At 38.8% G+C, this 21041-nt stretch overlaps 1 protein-coding gene across 4 annotated transcripts; it reads right to left on the reverse strand.

Annotated features, from left to right (window-relative positions):
- Window positions 1–6319: 6319 nt before the first annotated feature.
- LOC103724189 (uncharacterized) lies at window positions 6320–12696 on the reverse strand. 4 transcript variants are annotated; one of them, XM_088718731.2, is made up of 4 exons: window positions 11607–12696; window positions 11202–11492; window positions 10072–10578; window positions 6320–6391 (listed from the first exon to the last, which is right to left on the reverse strand). In XM_088718731.2, the coding sequence occupies exons 1-4, from the start codon at window positions 11832–11834 to the stop codon at window positions 6335–6337; spliced, it is 1083 nt and encodes a 360-aa protein (XP_088574857.2). In that variant the 5' UTR covers window positions 11835–12696; the 3' UTR covers window positions 6320–6334. The 4 variants fall into 4 exon arrangements, with proteins under 4 accessions (XP_088574857.2, XP_088574856.2, XP_088574855.2 ...); XM_088718730.2 differs by lacking the exon at window positions 6320–6391 and adding an exon at window positions 7521–8603; XM_088718729.2 differs by lacking the exon at window positions 6320–6391 and adding an exon at window positions 7521–8703.
- Window positions 12697–21041: the final 8345 nt, after the last annotated feature.

Genomic DNA, 21041 nt, shown 5'->3' on the forward strand with positions numbered 1-21041 from the left:
GGCGGAGGAAAGGGGAGTGGCTTGTCGTTTGTTTAGTAGATATCTTGGGGTCACGAGGGTTGGGTTGTATCTTTCGCCCGATAGAACCATCGGTCTTATTTCGCAACATCAACCGTTGGATCTATATACGCATGGATCTCAAAGCACTCAGAATCTTTATTCATCAATATGTACGGAGCTAGAAGCGGACAGTGGGTGATCCAACGGTGGATTACGCCGAAGGAAGGTGAGTCCTTCTTTCTCGCTAAATATACAATCCTTATGGGCGCCAAAAAAAGGATGTGTGGGCGCTGTTTTGGGCGGGGAATCTTCCGAGAAGCTTAGGAAGTCGCCGTAACGTGACGAATTTAGCTTTCTACTAAGAAGACGCTCTTTTTAAGTCCAAAATAAGGAAACGACCAAATCATTATAATATAGTTATAATTTATGGTAATGTTATGGCGATGCATGCGAAGCAAGAGATTTTTTAATAACAAAAAATATAATAAAAAGGAGAAGATAGAATGATAGATGGACGGAGAAGAAAAATAGAGAATTAGAAGTTTAAAAAAATAAACTGGAAAATTCTATTAGCAAATACTTTAATTGATGTTTAGAGTTCATCACATGAGACACAATTTTAAAGCTCTTTCAAATCATGTACAGCGGATAGATAGATGTGTATATAACGTACCAAACGATAATAACAAAACAGAGGGTCATCAAGTGGATTGAGTAAAATAGTGAATAGCTATTTTTAAATAAAAATATTTTTCTAGATATCATAAATATTGAAACATAATTATTTAGCTTAAAAATAGTAAAAATATTAAATTAAAGCTGCTGCTGCTGCTACTTTGGGGCTAGTGTAAGAGATTAGTTATCACATAAGATTGTTTATGCTATATATATATATATATATAGATAGATATAGATAAGTCTGAAATGTATTATTAAATTCTAGCTATTGATATTGTAAAATATAGTAATTAAGATTGCTTCCAAGAACATTATTTTAGACTTTGCTGTTAGGAGGGATATATAGAGGGGAGAATGGTTTACAACAATGGATTTGATGGCAAGTATAATATAATAACAGGAAAAGAAAACGATAAGAGTTGCTATAAGCATATTATTGCAAGTAGTAGCTTCATCATTTCTTTAAAGAATATATTACGTTTAAAAAAACTACTTTTTTGCATCAATATTCTCTTTTATAGAGATCATCTCGTCTGGAAAAAAAAATAATATTCTCTTACCGACAGAATAGTGATAGGAATAGCAATATTATTATAATAGTCCTTATAACAATGATTATTTTAATATTATGAAGATTCGAAACAGCCGTGACGGTCGTCATGATGATGGATAGCAATATGGGCAGAGGAGCGTTGTAACGGGACACTGCCGTCATTGGAACATTGGTTCGGAGAATGTAGGCCCGGATTGGTCCAATTGGGCGAGCCACTTGCATGAAATTGAAGGATAGGAAAGGGAAGCGTGCCATCCCAACCAATTTGAGGCCCCACGGGGAGCGACAGGTGCATGCACCGGTGCCATCCCTTCAACACTCGTACCATACTGCCGGCACAGTTGGATGGGCTCCTACAGATAAATTATACTCTACACTGTGTGCACCAACATAGTTAATTACCAAGATGATCATACGATGAATTGGTATGGTGTGCAGCCATGTGATGGACGTGGTGTAGGGTATAATTTTTTTTTGAGCTTGTGACGGTGCATGAGACATCGGCTAACTTAGTTACATGGCTCATGTTGTCCAATGATGCTAGCTGTAGGTGAGCTTAATTGGATTTAGAGAACTTATGCGGAGGCATTAATCTGCTAGCATTAGCTAAATTTGATATTTTTTGAAACCATAGATTAGTAGGTACCATGTGATACATCATGCATGATATTTAAGTTATGGAGTGCATGGAACGACTGTTGAGAGCATTTGTTTTTTGGTACAACGGCTGCTCATAGTGCTCTTGCATGAATACATTCAGGAAGGTTAAGCGAAAGAAAATGAAAAAATGGTGCAGAGATGTTCTTCTGACGAGACCACAGGACCTTTTTTGAATGCTGAGCAGTAAAAGAGGCCAGTCAGTCAATTGCCCTGTTCGTCTCCCGGTACATATGTACGGCCTGTAAAGCTCTACACTCATCCACCAGCCGAAGTAGATCACACAATAGAGGGTGCTCATCCCCCCTTCGCCCCCCACCTCGTAGCCTCTCGATCACGAGGGCAAAGTCTCTCCCGAGGATGATTCACTTTGCCCTTAAAACTAGCATGGCATAGGTGATGCCTTCTTAGGCTACTCTGAGCTCTGTCCCTATGGCTGACAGTTGGATATTCGGATAAATAGAGACATCTAGTAGAGTAATGCTGACTTGCCAAGAAAATAAACCATGAATAATTATAAGCAACCAACAATCACACGTTTCTTAGGTCGAAACTCTTTTCTTCCACTACTTGCTAGAAGCCATCCACTTCGGACAAGTGACACACACAAGTCTATAGCTTTCGACTCTTGCTTGAAACACGTTGCAATTCAGGTCCTCGGTCAAGAGCTATCTATGTATGAAATTTTAAACCTAATTGGAGAATAGCTTCTAGTCTATTTTCTTATGAGATGGATATTTAGGAAGAAGCTAACAGTATCACTGATTGAATCGCGGCATATGTGGCTAATTACAAAAAAGCTATTTTATGATCCATTACAAGAGGAGCATTAATTTGAAGTTGATCCATTACAAAAACTTTATCCTATCTTCTTACTATGCCTCCATGATTTTTTTTTCAAACTTTCTGAAACCGTAAGCTTGATTGAACCATAAGCATGAATCACACCATAATGATAGCCTAACATTAAGACCATTTACTACCTTCCTTCAGCATCTTCTAGCTAGAATTGATGTATAGTAGCTTTACTCTTTCTACGATGTCATGTCACCTTGTTAGGGTGGGAGGAGACAGGATTTGTAGATTGATGTTGATTGTAATTTGTAGATCAAATCAGTGTTTGGAGGCAAGCTTATCACATATGTAACATTCGCTGTAATTTCATAGGAATTATTATGGAAGAGCCGAAGCTAACAGGACAACTAGCATGCTGAGAAGAGTCCAGTGTTTTACAATCTTAATAGGTTTGTACTACTATAGAAAACCCTTAATGCCACATCGATTCGATGATATGGTTATGAGGCAAAGATATGGATTAGGTTTTGGCATTTTTCTCTTCATTTCTAAGAGCAGTAAGTAGAAAATATTTGATTCCAACTCCGATCAAACAGAAGCAGGTTAAAAGGGCATTGGATTAGTATTAGGTCACCATCTCATGTCTTTGCTGTGATGATGAGTGGGTGCAGGTTTTATGTTATGTGATGATGTAGTTTTCTTTCTCACTTTTTTTTTTAAAAAAAAACATAAATATGCTACAATGGTGGTGTTTAACAATCTTATTGGATTGCAACACTAATGAAAATGTTTAATTTTATGTCAACCGATTAATGTTATCGTGCTGAGGTAAATAGTGTTTGTTTCGAATAAAGAAGCCATGATATATGAACGACTTTGACGATGGTTCTGAAATAATATTTGAAGAGAGGGATTAGGTTTTGGCTCTTGCCGCCTGTCTGTATTGAAGAATAGAATGTAAAGAATATTTAATTCCTACTGTGATCTACTGATCCAGAAGAGAAAGGTGAAGAGAACAATGAATTGGTATCAAGTCACTATCTCATGTCCTTGTTGTGATGAGAGGAGATAGTTTTTTTTTTATATAGATATAAACAAAAACTGGCCTGTCGATAATAGATTTATTTTCTATGTAAATATGTAGATATATTCATTTTTTTTTTACAATCTAACGGTACTAATAAATATTGGCATAATTTTAGAGATCACGTAACAACCTATATCAGTCCATATTAACTTTTTTTGTTAGTATGATCCTGTATCGCCACTATTATTTTTCTTAGCATGATCCTTAGTATTATTTTTAAATTAACAAAATCTAAATAATAATAATAATACTGACCGATATAAAATCACGCTAATAAAAAAAATAATACCGACGATATAGGAACATGCTAACAAAAATAAATAAATATAAACTAATATAGGTTGTTATGTGATTTTTAAAATTATACTAACAGAGAAGCTTAATTTTATGTCTCTTTTATTTGATACTAAGCTTAATTTAACGTCAAACAATTATTTTTATGGTTACGAGGTAAAGATATTTGTCGTGACTGAAAAAGCCACGATTCGGTGATGGTTATGAAATAATCTTTTAAGATACGGATTAAGTTTTGGCTATCGCCTTTTGTCTGCATGGAAGAAGAGAAAGCAGAAGATATTTGACTCAACTCTGATGCTATAAAGGCGGATGAATGGAGCAATAGTTTGATATTAGGTCACTGTCTCATGTCTTCGCAATGATAAGAGGAGAGGTTGGTAAACATATTTAAGTGGAGCAGTTTTCTTCTGAAAGAATCGAGATTGCAATTTCCTTGAAAGAGATGACTTATCCACAAAGTGAGCTGGTGTGGCACTTTTGCTCCAAGCTTCCACCCAAATTGGTTTAGTTCAGGAACTAACTATGATGGGCTCCTGTTACTCTTACTTGTAAGGTGGAATTCTCTGTCAGCTCAACTCATTTTGGGACCATGACAACCATACTTCTAAGTTGCCCAAAAGCAATGTCCACACTGGAAATTCTTTTCTTGAGGGTTAGTGCACACTGGAGAATTCAATGCACAAAAAAGATGCAACAAAAAAAGACTTGTCTGGTGGATGCAACAAAAAAAGACTTGAAAAGTGTCTCTCTCTTTTAAAAAAAAGAAAATGATGTGGTGTGCAAGCATTAACTTCCCCATAGTTAACCCTGGGATGAAACCTTTTACCAGCTTATGGAGGTTGAGATCAACTGTGAATTCCATTTCCTTTGCTTTTTTGTAAAGAAAAAGAACATTAACAGAATAACTTAAATTGCAACAGTGGAAACTACTTATGATATAATCCATAAAGATACATGAACTAGTTATATGCACAAAGAACATGACAAGTATATTAAGATAATTTTGCTAAGATCCAACACAGACAGACAATGAAAAGTATTAATTCAAGATCCTTTTATTGCTGTGTTGTTTATATAGAAGCCCGCATTGATAATTGATTCACCAATAATTCCTTTCATAAATGTTTAGATATTTGAAGTATCAAGTATCTCAGCTCTGACATTTAATTTAAGAAAGTATAGAGGCAGAGTAAAGGATAGCTTATGCCAAGCGGAGACAGGTGGATAAATTAAAATTTGCTTAATGCTTAACCCGAACTTAGCAGCTCAGATTTGACTGGATTTGGGAAGTGTTAGCTTATATCTAGAAGTATATAAATGATTTGATTTTGTTATAAAATTGCATTCACACTAAAAGAGATTCATAGAACTCTAAGCCCATTCACAACCTACAAGCACGGCCATACCATTCTCCAGATAGTTTTATTTTATTTTCATTTTTATTTTTTTCTGAAATCCATGGGAGGGAGGATTTTGTTTATTAGACTAAAGTTGGGATGCGATTTATACCAAGAGCACAAGTCCAAAGCGGAATACCTGCCAAAGTGTAGGAAACTAGGAGGCAAACTTATAACGAAAAGCAACTTTCATTAAACTAATATAATAAGAAGCAGGATAGAAGGGAAAAGCATTAATAGGACAACTAATTAATATGTGGATATGATTAGAGCCACATAAGGCTTGCAGCATTTTAAGGGTTAAAAAGGTTAGTTTCATGACGATCAGTATATTCCATGACTATGAAACAAAAGGCGGATACTCGTCGTGATTGAAAAAACCACGATACATGTATTGCGAGATGAACAGAGCTGCAAATCGAGCTGTTTTTTTTTTTTTTTTATTGTTTGTGGATGGTCGGTGTAGCCTTGCCCTATATTTCGGGATATTTTGTATGCTGATTCTTTTGATGTATTTATACCAGACATGCGTGATTCGTCCGTCTTAACAAAAAGAGAGAGGGAGGGGGGCGTGTTTCTACCATGGCGAGTGCAGCTAAAGCTTTTCTCTAAATATTTTACTCCAACCGTGAAACAATGGAGAAAAGGTGATTGTTTTATAGATATATAGCTGAATAGGGAGTCATTGATTTGTAAGGGCCAAGCTGACGAGTCCCTGAAAACGATGGCTTATCCACAAACAAAGGCAAGTGAGCTTGATGCCGCCCACTTGCACCAGGCCAACACCCAGTTTATCGAGTTCATGAACCTAATACCATGGGCACCCATCACTGTAAGCTCGCTTGCTATGTCACACTTTGTTTATTCCATTCATTTTGATGTCATCTTTAGCCGGTATGTCCAAGTTGCCCAGAAAGTATGTCCACACTGCACAATAAACTGTGTTACATTATTTCATAGTGCGCAAGTATCGTACACAAAAAGCATCCAATCATACAATGAGAGGTTGCAGGCTTTGAAATGTTACTAGATCTTTGAAGCCTCACAGATTCAGGATTATGGGGATAGCACGAAGGAAATCGATGATCGAGAGGATATAGAAGGGATGCGTAAAAAACAAGCACAAAGATCAACAACTATATGTACTTGGACCTCCGAATTTAGATGTCAGACTATCATGTTTGATGGTCATCTATCTCTTGATGGCAGCCATTTAAGAATGCATAGAATGATGGTGTTCTGTTATTAATTGTGAATTAGATGACTCTAGGATGGAATGGAAAGGTTTAAAGAGGTGTCTTCGAACCTAACAAGATCCTCTGTGGTGTGATTCTGACACTAGAGGCTTTGGAACATGCTATGAGGTGAACACAAATAGAAGAGGAAAATAAAGGAAGAAAAGAACGAAAGAAAAAAAAAACCTTAGCGGTAGCTAAATTCCGAAATCCCATTACGACTAAAAATCAATTATAAGAATTCACTGGTCCAAGCTTAGAAGAAAAGGAATCCCCTACTACGAGGAACCAACCAGTAAGAAATGAAAATGATACATAGCAAAGATAAGGATTGTCTCGCTATAGTCATAATATTACAAGCATAATTTAGGAATCTTTTTAACTAATCATAACTAAGTAAACCTCAAGTGAGACTTGAAGAGGTGGAATGAGCCGTCTTTAGGGAAGGGTACAAAAGAGAGGAACAAGTCGATGTTTCCATGTCACTCTCAGCTGTTGGATACTTTGATTTTTCCAAGGGAAGGTGATGGGAGGCTGCTGGATCACCTTCTCGGTTTGATGTATTGACAGAGGTGGGAGAGACGCAGGGTGGTAACGCATACACATGGTTTAGTATGCTTAAAGAGGAGGGGAGACAATATACTGAGTGAAAGGGATGCCTTATCCCAAATGGATCCAAGTGGGAGTTTGGGCACTAATGTAAAGGTTCCTTTTTATTCTGGTCATTGGGCCCCTTCTCGATTCCTTCATGCCATCCAAGTGGATTACTTTAGATGGTAGTCGATGCAATACTTTCTCTCCTTGCCAAATGGAGTTGGCGGTGCCTTTCAAATGACTTGGAAGTCTGGATTTTTTTTTTTGGCTAAAATAGATAAATTATACCATTCTAATACGAACACATCTAAAAAGGACAAAAAAAAAAAAAATTTGGAGCGCTCTAGGCAGCCCCTTCTTTCCGACCTATAGAGCATCTTCAGAATATGGTCATGTACGAAGCCATTCAGTCTGCAGCCCTGTTGGTCTGATGTGCTTGGCTTAAAAAGCCACTTTACTACTAATCATGGTCCGGATGTGTTGAAGCAAAAGGTGGCACCCATCCATACCGTCGACGGCTTTTTAGATCCAACTGGTAATTGTAGCCAAATTGCCCTCAATGCAGCTGTGAGGTGGGCACTTCACAATTGGAAAAGGCCAATAGACCATATCTTGAAAAGATTGTTGGATTCCCGATGTGCCTCTCCAAGAACTCTTCCTCGCAATTTATTGCCCAAGTAGTAAGAAAAATGGTGCCGTTGCTTGAGGTTCTTGATCAGTTCGATAAATTGACAGCCCTCCTTGCAACAATTACACTTGGCCAAGATGAGGGCTGGGTGAGATGGAAACTGAATGCAAACGAAACATTTAACTCAGACTCCCTTTACCATCTCTTGAACTCTCATAGGCATAAAGTGTGCTTTTGCTAGTTCTCTATGGAAGTCTAAGACCCCGTTGAAGATTAAATGCTTCGCTGGGTTATGCTGGAAAAAGAAGCCGGACACTGAAGATGATATTGGTGAAAAACTTGGAAAAGATCTGAGAGTGCGTGTGCTTTGTAATGATGCAAGAGAAACAATGGACCATCCATATATTTTCATCATGCAAGTTCTTCACCACCATTTCAAAGTCCGTTCTTATCCCTAGGTGTTGCCCCATCTACAATTTAGCAACAAGAACTTTCGTCTGGCTTCGACAAGAAGAAGAAACTTTTCCAAACCATCGCAGCTTATCATCTTGATGCTGCTGGCCACCATGTCTGAGGTTTGTTGGAAAGAGAGGAAATCTTGAATCTTTCTAAATATTCCAAGGGGTTCTCAACGTTTCAATTACTGGTCAAGCCAGGAGCTTTTGGTGGAATTTGGAAAGATCTGGGCCAAAATTAAAAATATTAATCAGAAGCTGCTTGATTCCGATGAAGTCCCTGCGACAGGAGGTCCTTGGTGATGGTTTCAGGATTTCAGACAGTATCTGAAACAGAAAGTCCTATTCTTAAAAGATTTGCTGCTGCAGCCATTCTTCTTTTCCAATACAATGTCTTGGAAAAGAAATAGCATATGGAAAGCCTATTGTTTCCACAAAGATTATATATCACTATAATATATATCAACACTACTATCACATTAGCAAAAGCAAACAACCGCACTTCAAGAAAAGGTGGGATTTCCATTCTGGAGAAAAATTAGCTCTAATAACAATTCCAAAAGGTATACAAACCCGATCGAATGCCTCTGATATGAGATCTAAGTTATAATTTACCCGAAAAGCACGAACCAAAAGTGGCAACTGAACAGTCTTACAACTATGGAGAACTGAAGGAATTGAGGGAAACCGTGCAAGAGCGCCACCAGGAGAACTGAAGGAATTTACAGACTGACTGACATGTAAGAAGAGACCCAAGTCTGCCAAATCTTGCATGAAAATGCCTACCACATCAAACCCTAGAAGGAATGAAATTGCGTGTGGAGATGCAATCAAATTACACTTCTTTTAAGCAAGGTTCACTATCTCGATACCAGATCCCGTACCAGTGCTACACTAGTACAGTGTCGCTACAATACAAAATTTTTTTGAGTATACCGAATATCAGTACACCATCCGCACTGTGTACCGGCATCGAACTGGTTCAGTACAGTATGCCTCAAACTGTCTGATTCGGACCAGTATGGCGTACCATATCTTTGAGTAATGATTTCATCACATCCATATATAGTTAACCAAACCTATCTTTTTCAACAGAGAGAGAGAGTAGAGACTTTTTTTCTCACAACAAAGGAAAAAGAAGAGAAGTCCACATTTTAAAGTGCATCCATTCTTCACTTTGTACAGTTTCTTTTAACGATTGAACAACATGTTACTTTCTGATATGTATATGTTTGTTTGTGGTTGTCTCTTCTCTTTTAAAATCGGCAGGAGCTATCTTGTTTCTCTTTCTTTTCTTAAGAGGCAAACATGGGAGAAAGACGCGAGCTTATTTGGTGATCTTGTGCACAGCTGTATGGGAAGGCAAACCAGTTTCCTCTAATCCCACCAGACCTAGAACCCACAAAAAAATGATCTGGGAGAGCAGATAGTTCTGATGATTAGAAGAAAGACACATGCTCATGTTAGTTATGCAGCAAGAGTTGTCATGAAATTAATGAAAGGGTCCCCAAAAGAGAAAGAGCACTGAATCAATTTGACTTCTTACATTTGTTTTCATAATGACTAAACTATACAGAACATGCCATATTGTCTTTATGCTTAACACAAACATTAGCTTATATCCATAGTTTCAATTATTTCAAAATGCATCTGCAAATTGGGGGGGCTATTGACAAAATAAAATATCTCAGTTACCTTCAATTTTCCTTCCCATCTGCGAGCTTCATCTTCAAGCAAGTGCCGCAGTATGTCTTTCTCCTTGCAGATCCAAGGGCGATCACGATCACACCACTGTCTGGGAGTGCCATGGAGTGTAAAACGAATACTTGCATCGTAAAGCAACAAGTGCTCGGCAATCTTTCCGATCACAGTATGATCAGTCAAATATGCTCCAGTGCAATTTAATCCAACATCCACATAATGAAACTCGGAGATGCTGAACAAAAGACAGCCTTCAGAAATAGGACAGATGCAATCTTGGATCTCCTGAGATAATCTAGATGAAGGTTTCTCACTGCTCATCGAGTTTCCTGCAGGTTTGGTATTAAGGTGTGCAAGTTCAGTCACAAGCTGGTTGACAACAGTCCCACCCTTGCTAAATCCAAGGATGATTGTTTTGGGTGGAGTTGGTGATGTGGATGCAGGAGAATGCACGTCTGTCGGCATTTGTTTTGTTACACTGCATGAAATCAAACTTTTCACCTGCTAACCAGCAAGGGAATAAACATGCATGTCCACATTATGTAAACAATATATGTATATCAAAGAAACTACAGAGACGTGGGGATCATTTCAAAGGTGGCAATCTCAAGCCATAGCTCACCAACAATCTACTTGCAGCTTGTTCATTGCAGAAACATTCTGTTTAGATCATTTCCTAACAAACAATAGAACAGAACCAAAATTCTGTACTAAATAATATATGACCTCGGCATTCAGCTTTATCCAAGGATGAGCATCAATAGGAAAGGCAGCTAGATAAATGATGTAGTATATTTCAATGAAATTAAATATATATTTGCGTTGTGAAAGTTGGGCTTAGTAGTATCCTTGTCTCATAACTAAATCTGCTCAGGGTAAGCAATCCAGAGAATATTAAGGAGTATGAACCTAAGGTGCAGTGTTGGATTTTTGAAAGGGGATAGCCAAGTTTGTATTCTGTCAGTGGTCTAGGCTAGTGATCATCTTTATAAAAGATCGAGACTTGGCACTTGATGACTTCACTCCTAAGAGAATTTCCAAAAATACTACTGCCCTCTAAACAAGTAGAAGAAAACCAACTCGCTTCAACAACCTCGAATTTAGCAAAAAGATTCAATTTTTACCTCTTCGACGCACTTAGATAAGATTGCAACAATGGAAGACGAAGCCGGGAATCCATTAGGATCATAACGCTTCGGCTCCCCTCGAGAGTTCACCGACGGTATGAACTCCTTATAAACCGCGAAAGGCCCGTTGAAGGTGGATGCATCCACAACCCAAGCGTTGGCGGAATCCCCCAGCTTCGAGACGAGGAGCTCGGCGATGTTCCTCGAATCCGATAGCCTCTCGATCACCGGGTTCCCGGTGCCTTCGATCCGGTCGCCATTAAAGAAGATCGCATTCACAGAAGGAACCTACTTTCCATCAAGAAATCAAGAAGAAAAACGAGTTAGGGTTCTTCGGATCGAACGGATTAGGGATTGGAGAAATCAGGGTTTACGGAGATGGAGAGAGAGTAGGGTTATTACGATAAGGGCTTTGTCGGAGTGGGAGAGGAGGAGGGACGCAGCGACTCTGAAGAAGAGGCCGCCATTATTGGGGCCGAGGGAGACCTTGAGCACTCCGGTCCAACGGTCCATGGAGAGGAGACCGGACGGCGAGGGGTGAGCGTACCGGGAGGTGATAAAAGCTGGGCTATTCGAGAAGAAGCGCGACGGAGGGCATAACGACGGTAACGCCCCTCGACTGCTTATCATTTTTCGAACAAACTTCGGCACGCGATATCTCCGATGGCGGACGGATTGGGTCCATTTGGCGGGCCTTTCACGGTGCTTAAACCGCCGGAGAGTTTCGTCTAGTTCTAGAATCTAGATGTCATGATAGGAGAAGGTTCGAGATGTTAATAGCTCGGTGGTTTGGTCTTGCAAGATTCCTTACGATCTGTATAATTCAACAAAATGATCCAGGTAGACATTTAAAGGGTGTGCTTTTTTTTTTTTTTAAGACCCACCCAATAAGGGCCGGAAACGGCCGGGCTGGGCCACCTTAGCCCATCCTAAATCCTTTACTCAGGCTTCAGATCAGGTTTAGGCCCGCAAATTTAAAAAAATTAAGGCCGAGCACCGTCACGAAGGCTGTTGGAAACGTCACCAGAGCCCTACCATTTATATTTTTTTTTCAAAAATAAAAAATTCGCCGACTACCCAATCTTGAGCAAATGGTTGCAACTGCATGCATACAGTGGTTGTAGGAGCCGAGGGGCCAGCTCTTGCGGTGGTTGGTGGTGAGAACGAAGAAGGCGACTAGGCAGAGCATTGCCGCTGCCACTCGAGCCCCGATCCTAACCCTCAGCATTGTCTTTGCTCGCACGATCTCGTTCACGACCCGCGACTAGCCACCCAAGCCCCGACCGCCGCCCTTCGTAACGCATCCACCAGCATGATCACGTTCACCACTCGAGCCCTGACCACCGCCCTCTGCATTGCCTCCGCTCACACATACCACTTGTCATTGGGTTCCTCCCAGGTATCTGGTTCGCCATGATCGATTGGGGGTGTCATGCAATTAATATCGAATGGGGAGAATTTTTCCACCCTAGTTTGGTCATGAGCTCAAGCTAGGCCAAGTTATTTCGAAACCCAGCCCAAAATATATATAGACCGTAATTTGAAACCCAAACCCGATCTGTCTTGCCTCAGGTCTAGCCTAGAACTCGACCCAAAATCAATTGGACCAAATGGGCCTCGGCCTGTCCCTCTAATACCCGAGATGCTTATCTTCAACTTTCTATCCATATTCCCACCCTTTTGAACATGTAGTAATGTTGAGATCTCGCAGGAATGATAACATAATAGACCAATATCTATATTCTATGACATCAACAAGATTGTATATATGACCAATCACGTGAAGCATATGATCTCACACTTTCCCCAAGAAGAATCAAGCAGCTAATTGTGCAACTCCTGACAAATGTCCACTAAAGTATGAACAGCTACAGAAACATATTAATCAAATAGAGGTGTCACCAGAAGCGGACAAAAATCACCGCCGGTGATCACCACTTTTCCAAACTAATGGAGGATAATGCTGGTGCAGGACCGCAGGAATCTCTCATGCTCCATTCTTTTAACAGAACTATACGCTGAACGTATGTCCAAGGTTAAGAACTTAAGATAGGTATTAACCCTAGCCTTCTATGTTAGGAGGTGCGCCGTTCGATTTTGGATTTTCTTAGCTCCAGAGTGTACAAAGTAAGATGTGGGGTTAAAATTCCTCATCTTAAATATATTAAGAATCTATTTAGATGATTAGGCTGAAAATTCTATTAAATTTGTGGATTCAGATGGTACAATTAGTAACATTATAAAATTATAGGCTGAGATAGGCCGATATAAATATCCGAATCCCATGAGAAGTAAAAAAAAATTTCTTATGAATATAAGCTTAGTCCAATCTGTAATTCTATAATTTTACTAGTTGTGCTAGTTTAATCTATGTATGAGAGTGAGAAGGGACTTCCGGTTTCTATTTTTGACCTCTCCTTTTTTTTTTCTATACTTTGCACCAATCATTGTGCCGAGATATTTTCGCCCCTTCTCTGGTCGAAGAAGGCCAGGCGGAATGCCCTGATGCATGCATCTCGGGTATGCGTGCTTGGTTTGCTTTCTTGCCGTTTGGGTTCGGTCAGTGGTGATGTTGCCCGCTGCAGCAAGCATTAGTTAGGTTTCTGGTTGGGCTTTATTGGTGTCGAAGGGGAAAAAACAAAAGGTAAGCTCCTTATGCATCTCTAAATATATTAATTGCTTCTATCTTTTTGTCCCCTTCTATGTACCCTTTCCTTTAGCCAGCAGAACTTTTCTTCCATTGTTACTGTTTGGATAGGAACAAAATTAGGCTGCATTTTGTTCGAGAATGAGAATAAAGGGAATAGTATTCTAAAATAGAGTAAAGAGACTAGGAATAGTTATCCCATGGAAATAATTATTTCACATGTTATTTTTGATTCTGTTTAGATGCAATTTTTGGCATATGGTGTTTTTGTCTACACACACACAAAAAAAATAACATAAATAATTATGCCAAAACATCTAGGCTAGCATCTGGTGTTTTTGTCTACAACACAAAAAAAAATGTGAATGATGACATAAATAGCTGATGATGGCTTTTGCTTGAAATAATTATGCCGGGTATAAGAAAGTTTTATTGAAATAAGTACTACATGCTTATGGGTATTTTCCGAAAATTATTTGGCAGTCACAAACCTGATTTCAAGTGTTATATCTATTTGCCAACTAACCCTAATAGATTCTGAGATTTTGAGTGCTGAACTTGCACTCACCAAAGTGTTTTCTTTTTATTATTTGATCATTTCTCTATGGATAGTGGGTAGCAAAATAAATATATGGCTGCAAAGCAAAACTTTTAAATTCACTTCTATATTTCTCATAGAAAATCAAGTACACATGAGATGTATACTAAAACTCAAGTTACTTATTGCTTTTTCTGCTTACAAATGTCAAGATATTCCTGGGCATTTGACTATGAACAGAGGATAGCAACAGCTGTGCTTTACTTTTGTTTGTACTTAAATAGGGTTATCACTATTTTTTATGCAGTTGCTTTTGCTTATCTCCTCATGTACTCAAATTTACACAATCAGCTATCCGTTCTTGAAAGGCCTTATAATAAAGTTATATTGTCTTGGTGATCATTGAAAGTATTTGAAATGTTGATCGGATGAACATATAGCCGTGTGGATGGCATTTATAAATTTCAAACAATTTCACTTAGACAACATTTTATATTTTATTTTCTTATAAATTTTTATGCAGACTACAAGGTTACTAGCATTTTCTAGGATAATAGAGAAAGTAGAAGAGTTGGATCTTATCTAGCCTTTACAATTTTTCTATTATAGCTGTTGGAGCAAAAAATGGAATTACGTCCCAGCGCAAGGTATTATCCACTTTGGAAAAGTACGCACATGTTTTACATCGTGCGCAGCTCGTGCATGGCAATTTTCTCTTCACGACTTTGCCCATTAAAAAGCGCCTTGTCTATGGAGAGTGATGGAGCAGCTCAGCAAAGAGCAAGATATTGTCCGCTTTGGAAGAGTACACACGTGCTTTACATCGTGCGCAGCTCATGCACAGTAATCTTTTCCTCACGACCTTGTCCCACAAGAAGTGTCTTGCAAGGGAAGGAGCGGCCCCTTCTTATAAGGTATAATTCTTTTCGCTACTCAACTGATGTAGGACTAAAGTATCGAGCTCTCCTCCACCTATCGACATACATGATGCCTTTGGTTCTATCTGCATTATTTTGCCTTGCCAATAAAAAATATAAATCAGTTTTTAATCTAAACCATAAAGTAATTCCCGTATCTTGTACCTATGCTTGATAAATCTTCCTCGTATTTATTTTTTGTATGAAACATGCCATATTTTATCAACGGACGGTGAACCCTACGTACATTTCTTCAGATCGAGGACAAAAGCAGCTGACCGATCCATCAAGTCCTATCCAAATTTCTCATATCGTACAATTATTGATGCCTAAGAAGCCCGTCATTTTCCAAAGCAATGATGATGTGCCGACGCACGAGTTTCCAGTGGGAACATCTAACTTGCCCCGCCGAACTCGAGAGTATTTTGTCCGCTGCGCGATGGGACATGGATCGCCGGTCGCCACCCAAACGCCCGACTGTTTTCGTCGAGAGCTTTTCCGAAAGATTCGCCGCCCGTGCCACGAACCCAAAAGAATGGCACGGGGCCTACCTCCAGGTTCACTGAACGGAACTCACATCCTTCGCGGGCTGCGAGGCCAAAATCCCCATTGGAATCATAAGCGAACGTTTCCCATAAGTCTAGATAAAAAAGGACAAGATGTCGAGCTGGTTCCCTTGGTCCTTGGCCTGATGTACCCGGCCAAGACCTCTCCTGCAACCTTATCGCCGCAAGTTGGTGAAGTGGGATCGCGCACACTCGACACTGCACCAATGATTGGCACGAGAGCATTGGAACCCACTGTGTCAAGATGCGGGCTTAGCCCAAATTTTAAGATGATTGCGGTTGGAAGTTGCCACATATTTGACACCTCAATGCCACAGACGAAGTTGAAAGCAGCATGGTCTGGTTTGTGCTATGTACCACATGCCTTGCATAGGAAAGAGATTCTTTGGAGGATGACTGTGCGACGGTTATTGAATGGATCCTACAGGCTTCGGAGGGATCGGCGATTACCACCTGTTGCTGAAAGATATTAGAGCCATGGGATATGATGGATTGGTGATTCAGGCAAAGCATGTATTTAGAGAGGTCAGTGAGACTGCGGATTAAGTGGCTTCGTTTGTTGCCAACCATTCGGAGGACTATCCGGAATATTTTGCTTTTTAATTTTCTTGGTTATATCCGTACATGTTATATATAATACTTTCATTTTAGTTAAAAAAAAAAAACCCATTGTGTCGATGCTTTGAGGAAAATAATGTGGCTCATTGCGAAACCTACTTCTCCTGCCACCAATAGGATGAGATTCTAAGTTTTATCACATGGGGATTAGCTAGCTTTTGCAATGACTTTATTTATTCTCAGTAAATATGTACCTTCAGTTAAATCTTGCAAAAAAAAAAAAAGGGATTGATGCCAACTAGCCAGGCTTGCATGCTTTTGTAAGAAGTGTCGTGCATAGTTTTGTGGTTGGGTCTAGCTCAAAATAATGTGTTTTGACTCGCATGAGATGGTCACCAAAACTAGCCTTGGTGCTCGACAAGCATACCACATACTTTACAAAGAAATGCAGCAAAAGTTGTCTTATCTTACTGATTTCATCTTTTCTATCTTGATTACATTAACAATCATTTAGTTATTATGTATTATTTATTTGGATACTTTAAATTCATTAGTCAACCAAATTGTCCCTTCTAATATAATCGCTGATTTACGATATTCTAAATGATTTGTGTATTAGGTCTAGAATACTCTCTACCTCACGGCATGTGCTTGTGGAACCCACAATTCTTTTCTATATCATCTCAAATGTTTTAATGGGATCATATTACACCTACCTGCTAATGGGATCATATATTATCTTTGTGCCTTTTTCATTTAAATTTTATTGTTCTTGTTAGACAACCATTTGCATATAAATTAAGTTTAGTTAACTCGATTGGAGAAGAAAATAAGAGATATTTTTTATATTGGTAATTATAATAATATACGACCCCCTGCTTAACCAATAGGGTTATATAGGCCATCCAGAGCTTTTGCCTATAGGGCCCGCAAGTAGATTCTTAAACTTTGCCGACACTATCTATCAAGTGCTTATCTATTACGGGGTTCTATGTTTTTTATCACCCTTTTTTTTTGTTTCTTAATCCGATGATGCCAATGCCATGTGAAATCCAAGATTTATGAAACAATATTTGTATTATGGATTCATAAAAAGCAAAATGGCATTTTGACTTCACACTTCATTGATCCATGCGATCTTAGCTATCTAGCTCTACTTAGTTCGCTTGGGCTTAAATGCCGAGACCTAATTTACCGACTCAACCCTATTTAGTTGGCTAATTAGATCTAGACCCAGGAGCAAAAATCCATCCCATGAGTACCGATTTAGAGCTATGGTCAGATCAAAACAACCAACATGTACCACTAATTAATATACCATCGCCCCCTTAGCGTCACTATAACCCACTTCTTGATTGAAGAAATTTATATCTTACACCACATGTACCATATGACGGTATACGATAGCTGCTTATTTTTGTTAATTTTATTCATCTAAATATTTATTAGTTTCGGTGCATCAACATCGTACATAAAGAAATATATGGTTGCGTAGAATTTAATTTCTCCCAAGACTGTGCGCGACTTCCAGGGATGCGCGCGGGGCGGTCACTCCAAAACGCCAAGTCCCCATCTTGGCAAGTCGCAGTTTCCTACGCAATCCAAATATTATATTAAGTTTTACCTAGTTTTACCTCGTGATCGAATGAGGAAGCATCTCGGAAGGAGCGATGATGAGAAGCACGGTCAAATTGACTTTTATTATAATGGTATTAGCACACGTGAGGGTTTCTCTCTTTTGGCTTGACATCCAAATAGCTGAAGAAGGAGCCCCCAAGTTCTCGTCATCCTTCGCATGCCTCTAAGATTCGAAGACAAGCGGATCCCAAAAAGTCCATGGTCAAATTCAAACGGGACCTAGACCCGTCAACCAATCTTTTTCTTCAGCTCCCTTACCTGCCCCCTCCTCCGTGGCCGTTCGACCAGCCCACCTTTCACATGCAAAGGCTTATTTTCTAATGAACTTGGAATCATCAACCCTTCTCGTGCAAGCATTTCCACAGGCTTCCTTGTTTCTTTGAGCACGCAATATCAATATATTTGCTCGAAGTGTCGCCATGTTATTGATTGGTTGATAAAGATAATGCGGAAAAGTATGACCAGGAATAAGAGTTCTTTGGTTGGGTGATACTTTGTCAAGAGGTGGTGACTTATGAGCCTCTGGTTTCTAGTATCGTCTTTGACCACAAAACCATAGGAGAGAAGGGCCAATGAATGGCGTACGTGCCTCATTTACTTGGAATGCATGCCTTTTCCTCTAAATTCTTGCTCTTTTTTTTTTTTTGCTGAACTTATTTTTGCAAAATACATCCATCAATCCACTACTGCAAAATTTACAATCGAGCATCTCTTGATAACTTAGTATGAAGTTCTTCTTATTTTATTTTTCTTATTCCATTTCTACGTGAAAAATAAGAACGAATTGAGAGCATAATATTGTTTTTAAAGAAGGTTAATTTATATTTATTTATTTAAAAACATATATTTTTTAAAAGTATGGGACAAAAGAAATTATGTTTAAGTAGACGGTCCATTTGTACTATTATAATGGGAACTTTTGCTGTGCATATTCATTCCAAAAAGCACAATGACCAATCCATCTAAACCTTAGACATTATGCTCGACATGCATCTTGCTTTCGCAGATGAGAGCGATGGTGCTGATTTTTTAATCCCTCGGTCTATTATTTAGATATTGTCTTGATGATGATCGTTACCGCCCATATAAGTCATATTGTTATCATTACTATATCTCTTTTGAGGTCTCATCCTTTTTGTAATTGCCAAAGCAGATATTAATGTTGTTTAACGCATAGCATTAAGCACAGTCTTCAATTCAATTAAGAGAGAGCCACAATTAGAAATGCGATACGATATCTAATCTGATGATCATGATCAATAGAAACATCGTATAATAGGAACTACAAAAGACTATTCGTCGAGAGTATGCCAAAAGTATTATATATCAACAGTAAGTGCTAAAAATCAATATAACAAAACATCACATGAAATTACAGGCCTTGTACCTTTGCTTCTTTGTCAAAAGTCCAAACAATAGATATAACAACCAGTGAAAGTCGAATCATCATTGATTTCATAAATCTACCTCTCTCTCTCTCTCTCTATTATAACTTACCGTTTATGTGGCGACAATCGTTCACTTTTCTTGGTATTAAGAAGTGTAGTTAAATGTATTCTAGTAGAGCATAATTTTTTTTAAAAAAACCTTTGATCAATTTTTTCAAACCCGGACGAGCTCAATACTTCCCTAATCCTTCGAGCTACAAAAGATTTTGCTATGATTTATAAGGTCAGTTACAAACAATTTTTTTATAAATCATGACTTACAAGCCTCGCGGGGTATTATTACTACAGTTTTCCTCTTAGCTAAGCTGAATGATCAAAACACTGAATCACACAAGCAGAATAGGCTCCTTTCTCTCAACGCATCACCATTCCACCAACAGTAGACCTTCTAGAAACCTTAATGTTCATGAATCTTCCTATCCACTAAAAGACCACATGGAAATATTATCACTATTACTATTAAATGTGCATTATTCGAGGAACATTGATAGGAAGTTGGAGCTTTCATGAACACTATAGTTTTATAATTATTGTGTAAGGACCAAGTAATAGGAAATAGACGTAGCACATTAAACGCATATAAAACGTCACAGGGAGAATGAATCGGGACTCGATCGGTGCCGTCAAGGGCCAGCAATTGCTGGGAGGACGGAGAGAGTAGTTGCGGTGTACGGACCAATCAGCCAACACCGCAGTGGTCCAATAAAATGGGTTGGGTTCGTTAATTACTTCGATTAGATGATGACGCGGCTCACGTGTGATTTGGGCTGGCACGGCGTGGGTGTGTGGGATGGAGAGCGGAGGGGAATGGCTTCCGGAGAAGCGATGCGACAACCCAAAAGGGCGAGGGGCGATGCACGGGGGTGGCCGCGGTGGTCCCCACCAACCTGACCTTATCCTTCCCGAGGTGTCCAGGTACGCTGCATCTTCCTTCCCCACTTGTCATCGCCGATTCCTCGCCGGCCTTTTGACCCCGCGTTTTTGTCCTTTTGCGGATGGTTGGAATTAATTCCCTCTCGTCTCCTGATGGTGATTTTTTGGTAGCTGATAGCCAAATAAATAGAAAAAGCAAAAAAAAATTATTTCGTTATATTTTTTTAATTAGGAAAAAAAAAGAAGAATGAGACTTGATTCATTTCGTTTGTGGAAATTTTAAAGGATTTTTAAATCAGTTATTCAAATTTATAAAATCTAATTCAAAATTTTGATTTAGTAATGTTATCAAGAAAATGGAACAAGTTTTAACCTTTATTTTTTAGAAATTTTGAATTTTTATTTGTGTAAGATTTTTAACTAGTAGACAAATAGGAATGGATAAGCAACATGGGAGGCCAACAGTATTTTTTTTTCCGTGTCTAACAAATAGAAAGTATTATTTCTGCATGCAAAAAAATTATAATTGCTGGTAATTTAACCTATTGTAGTTTTGCTTCGCGAAATTTGTATTGGATGAAGTATAAATTATATATAATATAAATCTTTCATTTGCTTTGTTATTTGAAATTATAGGTCGGATGAATATATG

This window comes from Phoenix dactylifera, chromosome 3 (genome assembly GCF_051530095.1).
Source record: "Phoenix dactylifera cultivar Ajwa chromosome 3, Ajwa_hap1_PhDact_Kaust_v1.1, whole genome shotgun sequence".
In the NCBI taxonomy this organism is placed as follows: domain Eukaryota; kingdom Viridiplantae; phylum Streptophyta; class Magnoliopsida; order Arecales; family Arecaceae; genus Phoenix; species Phoenix dactylifera.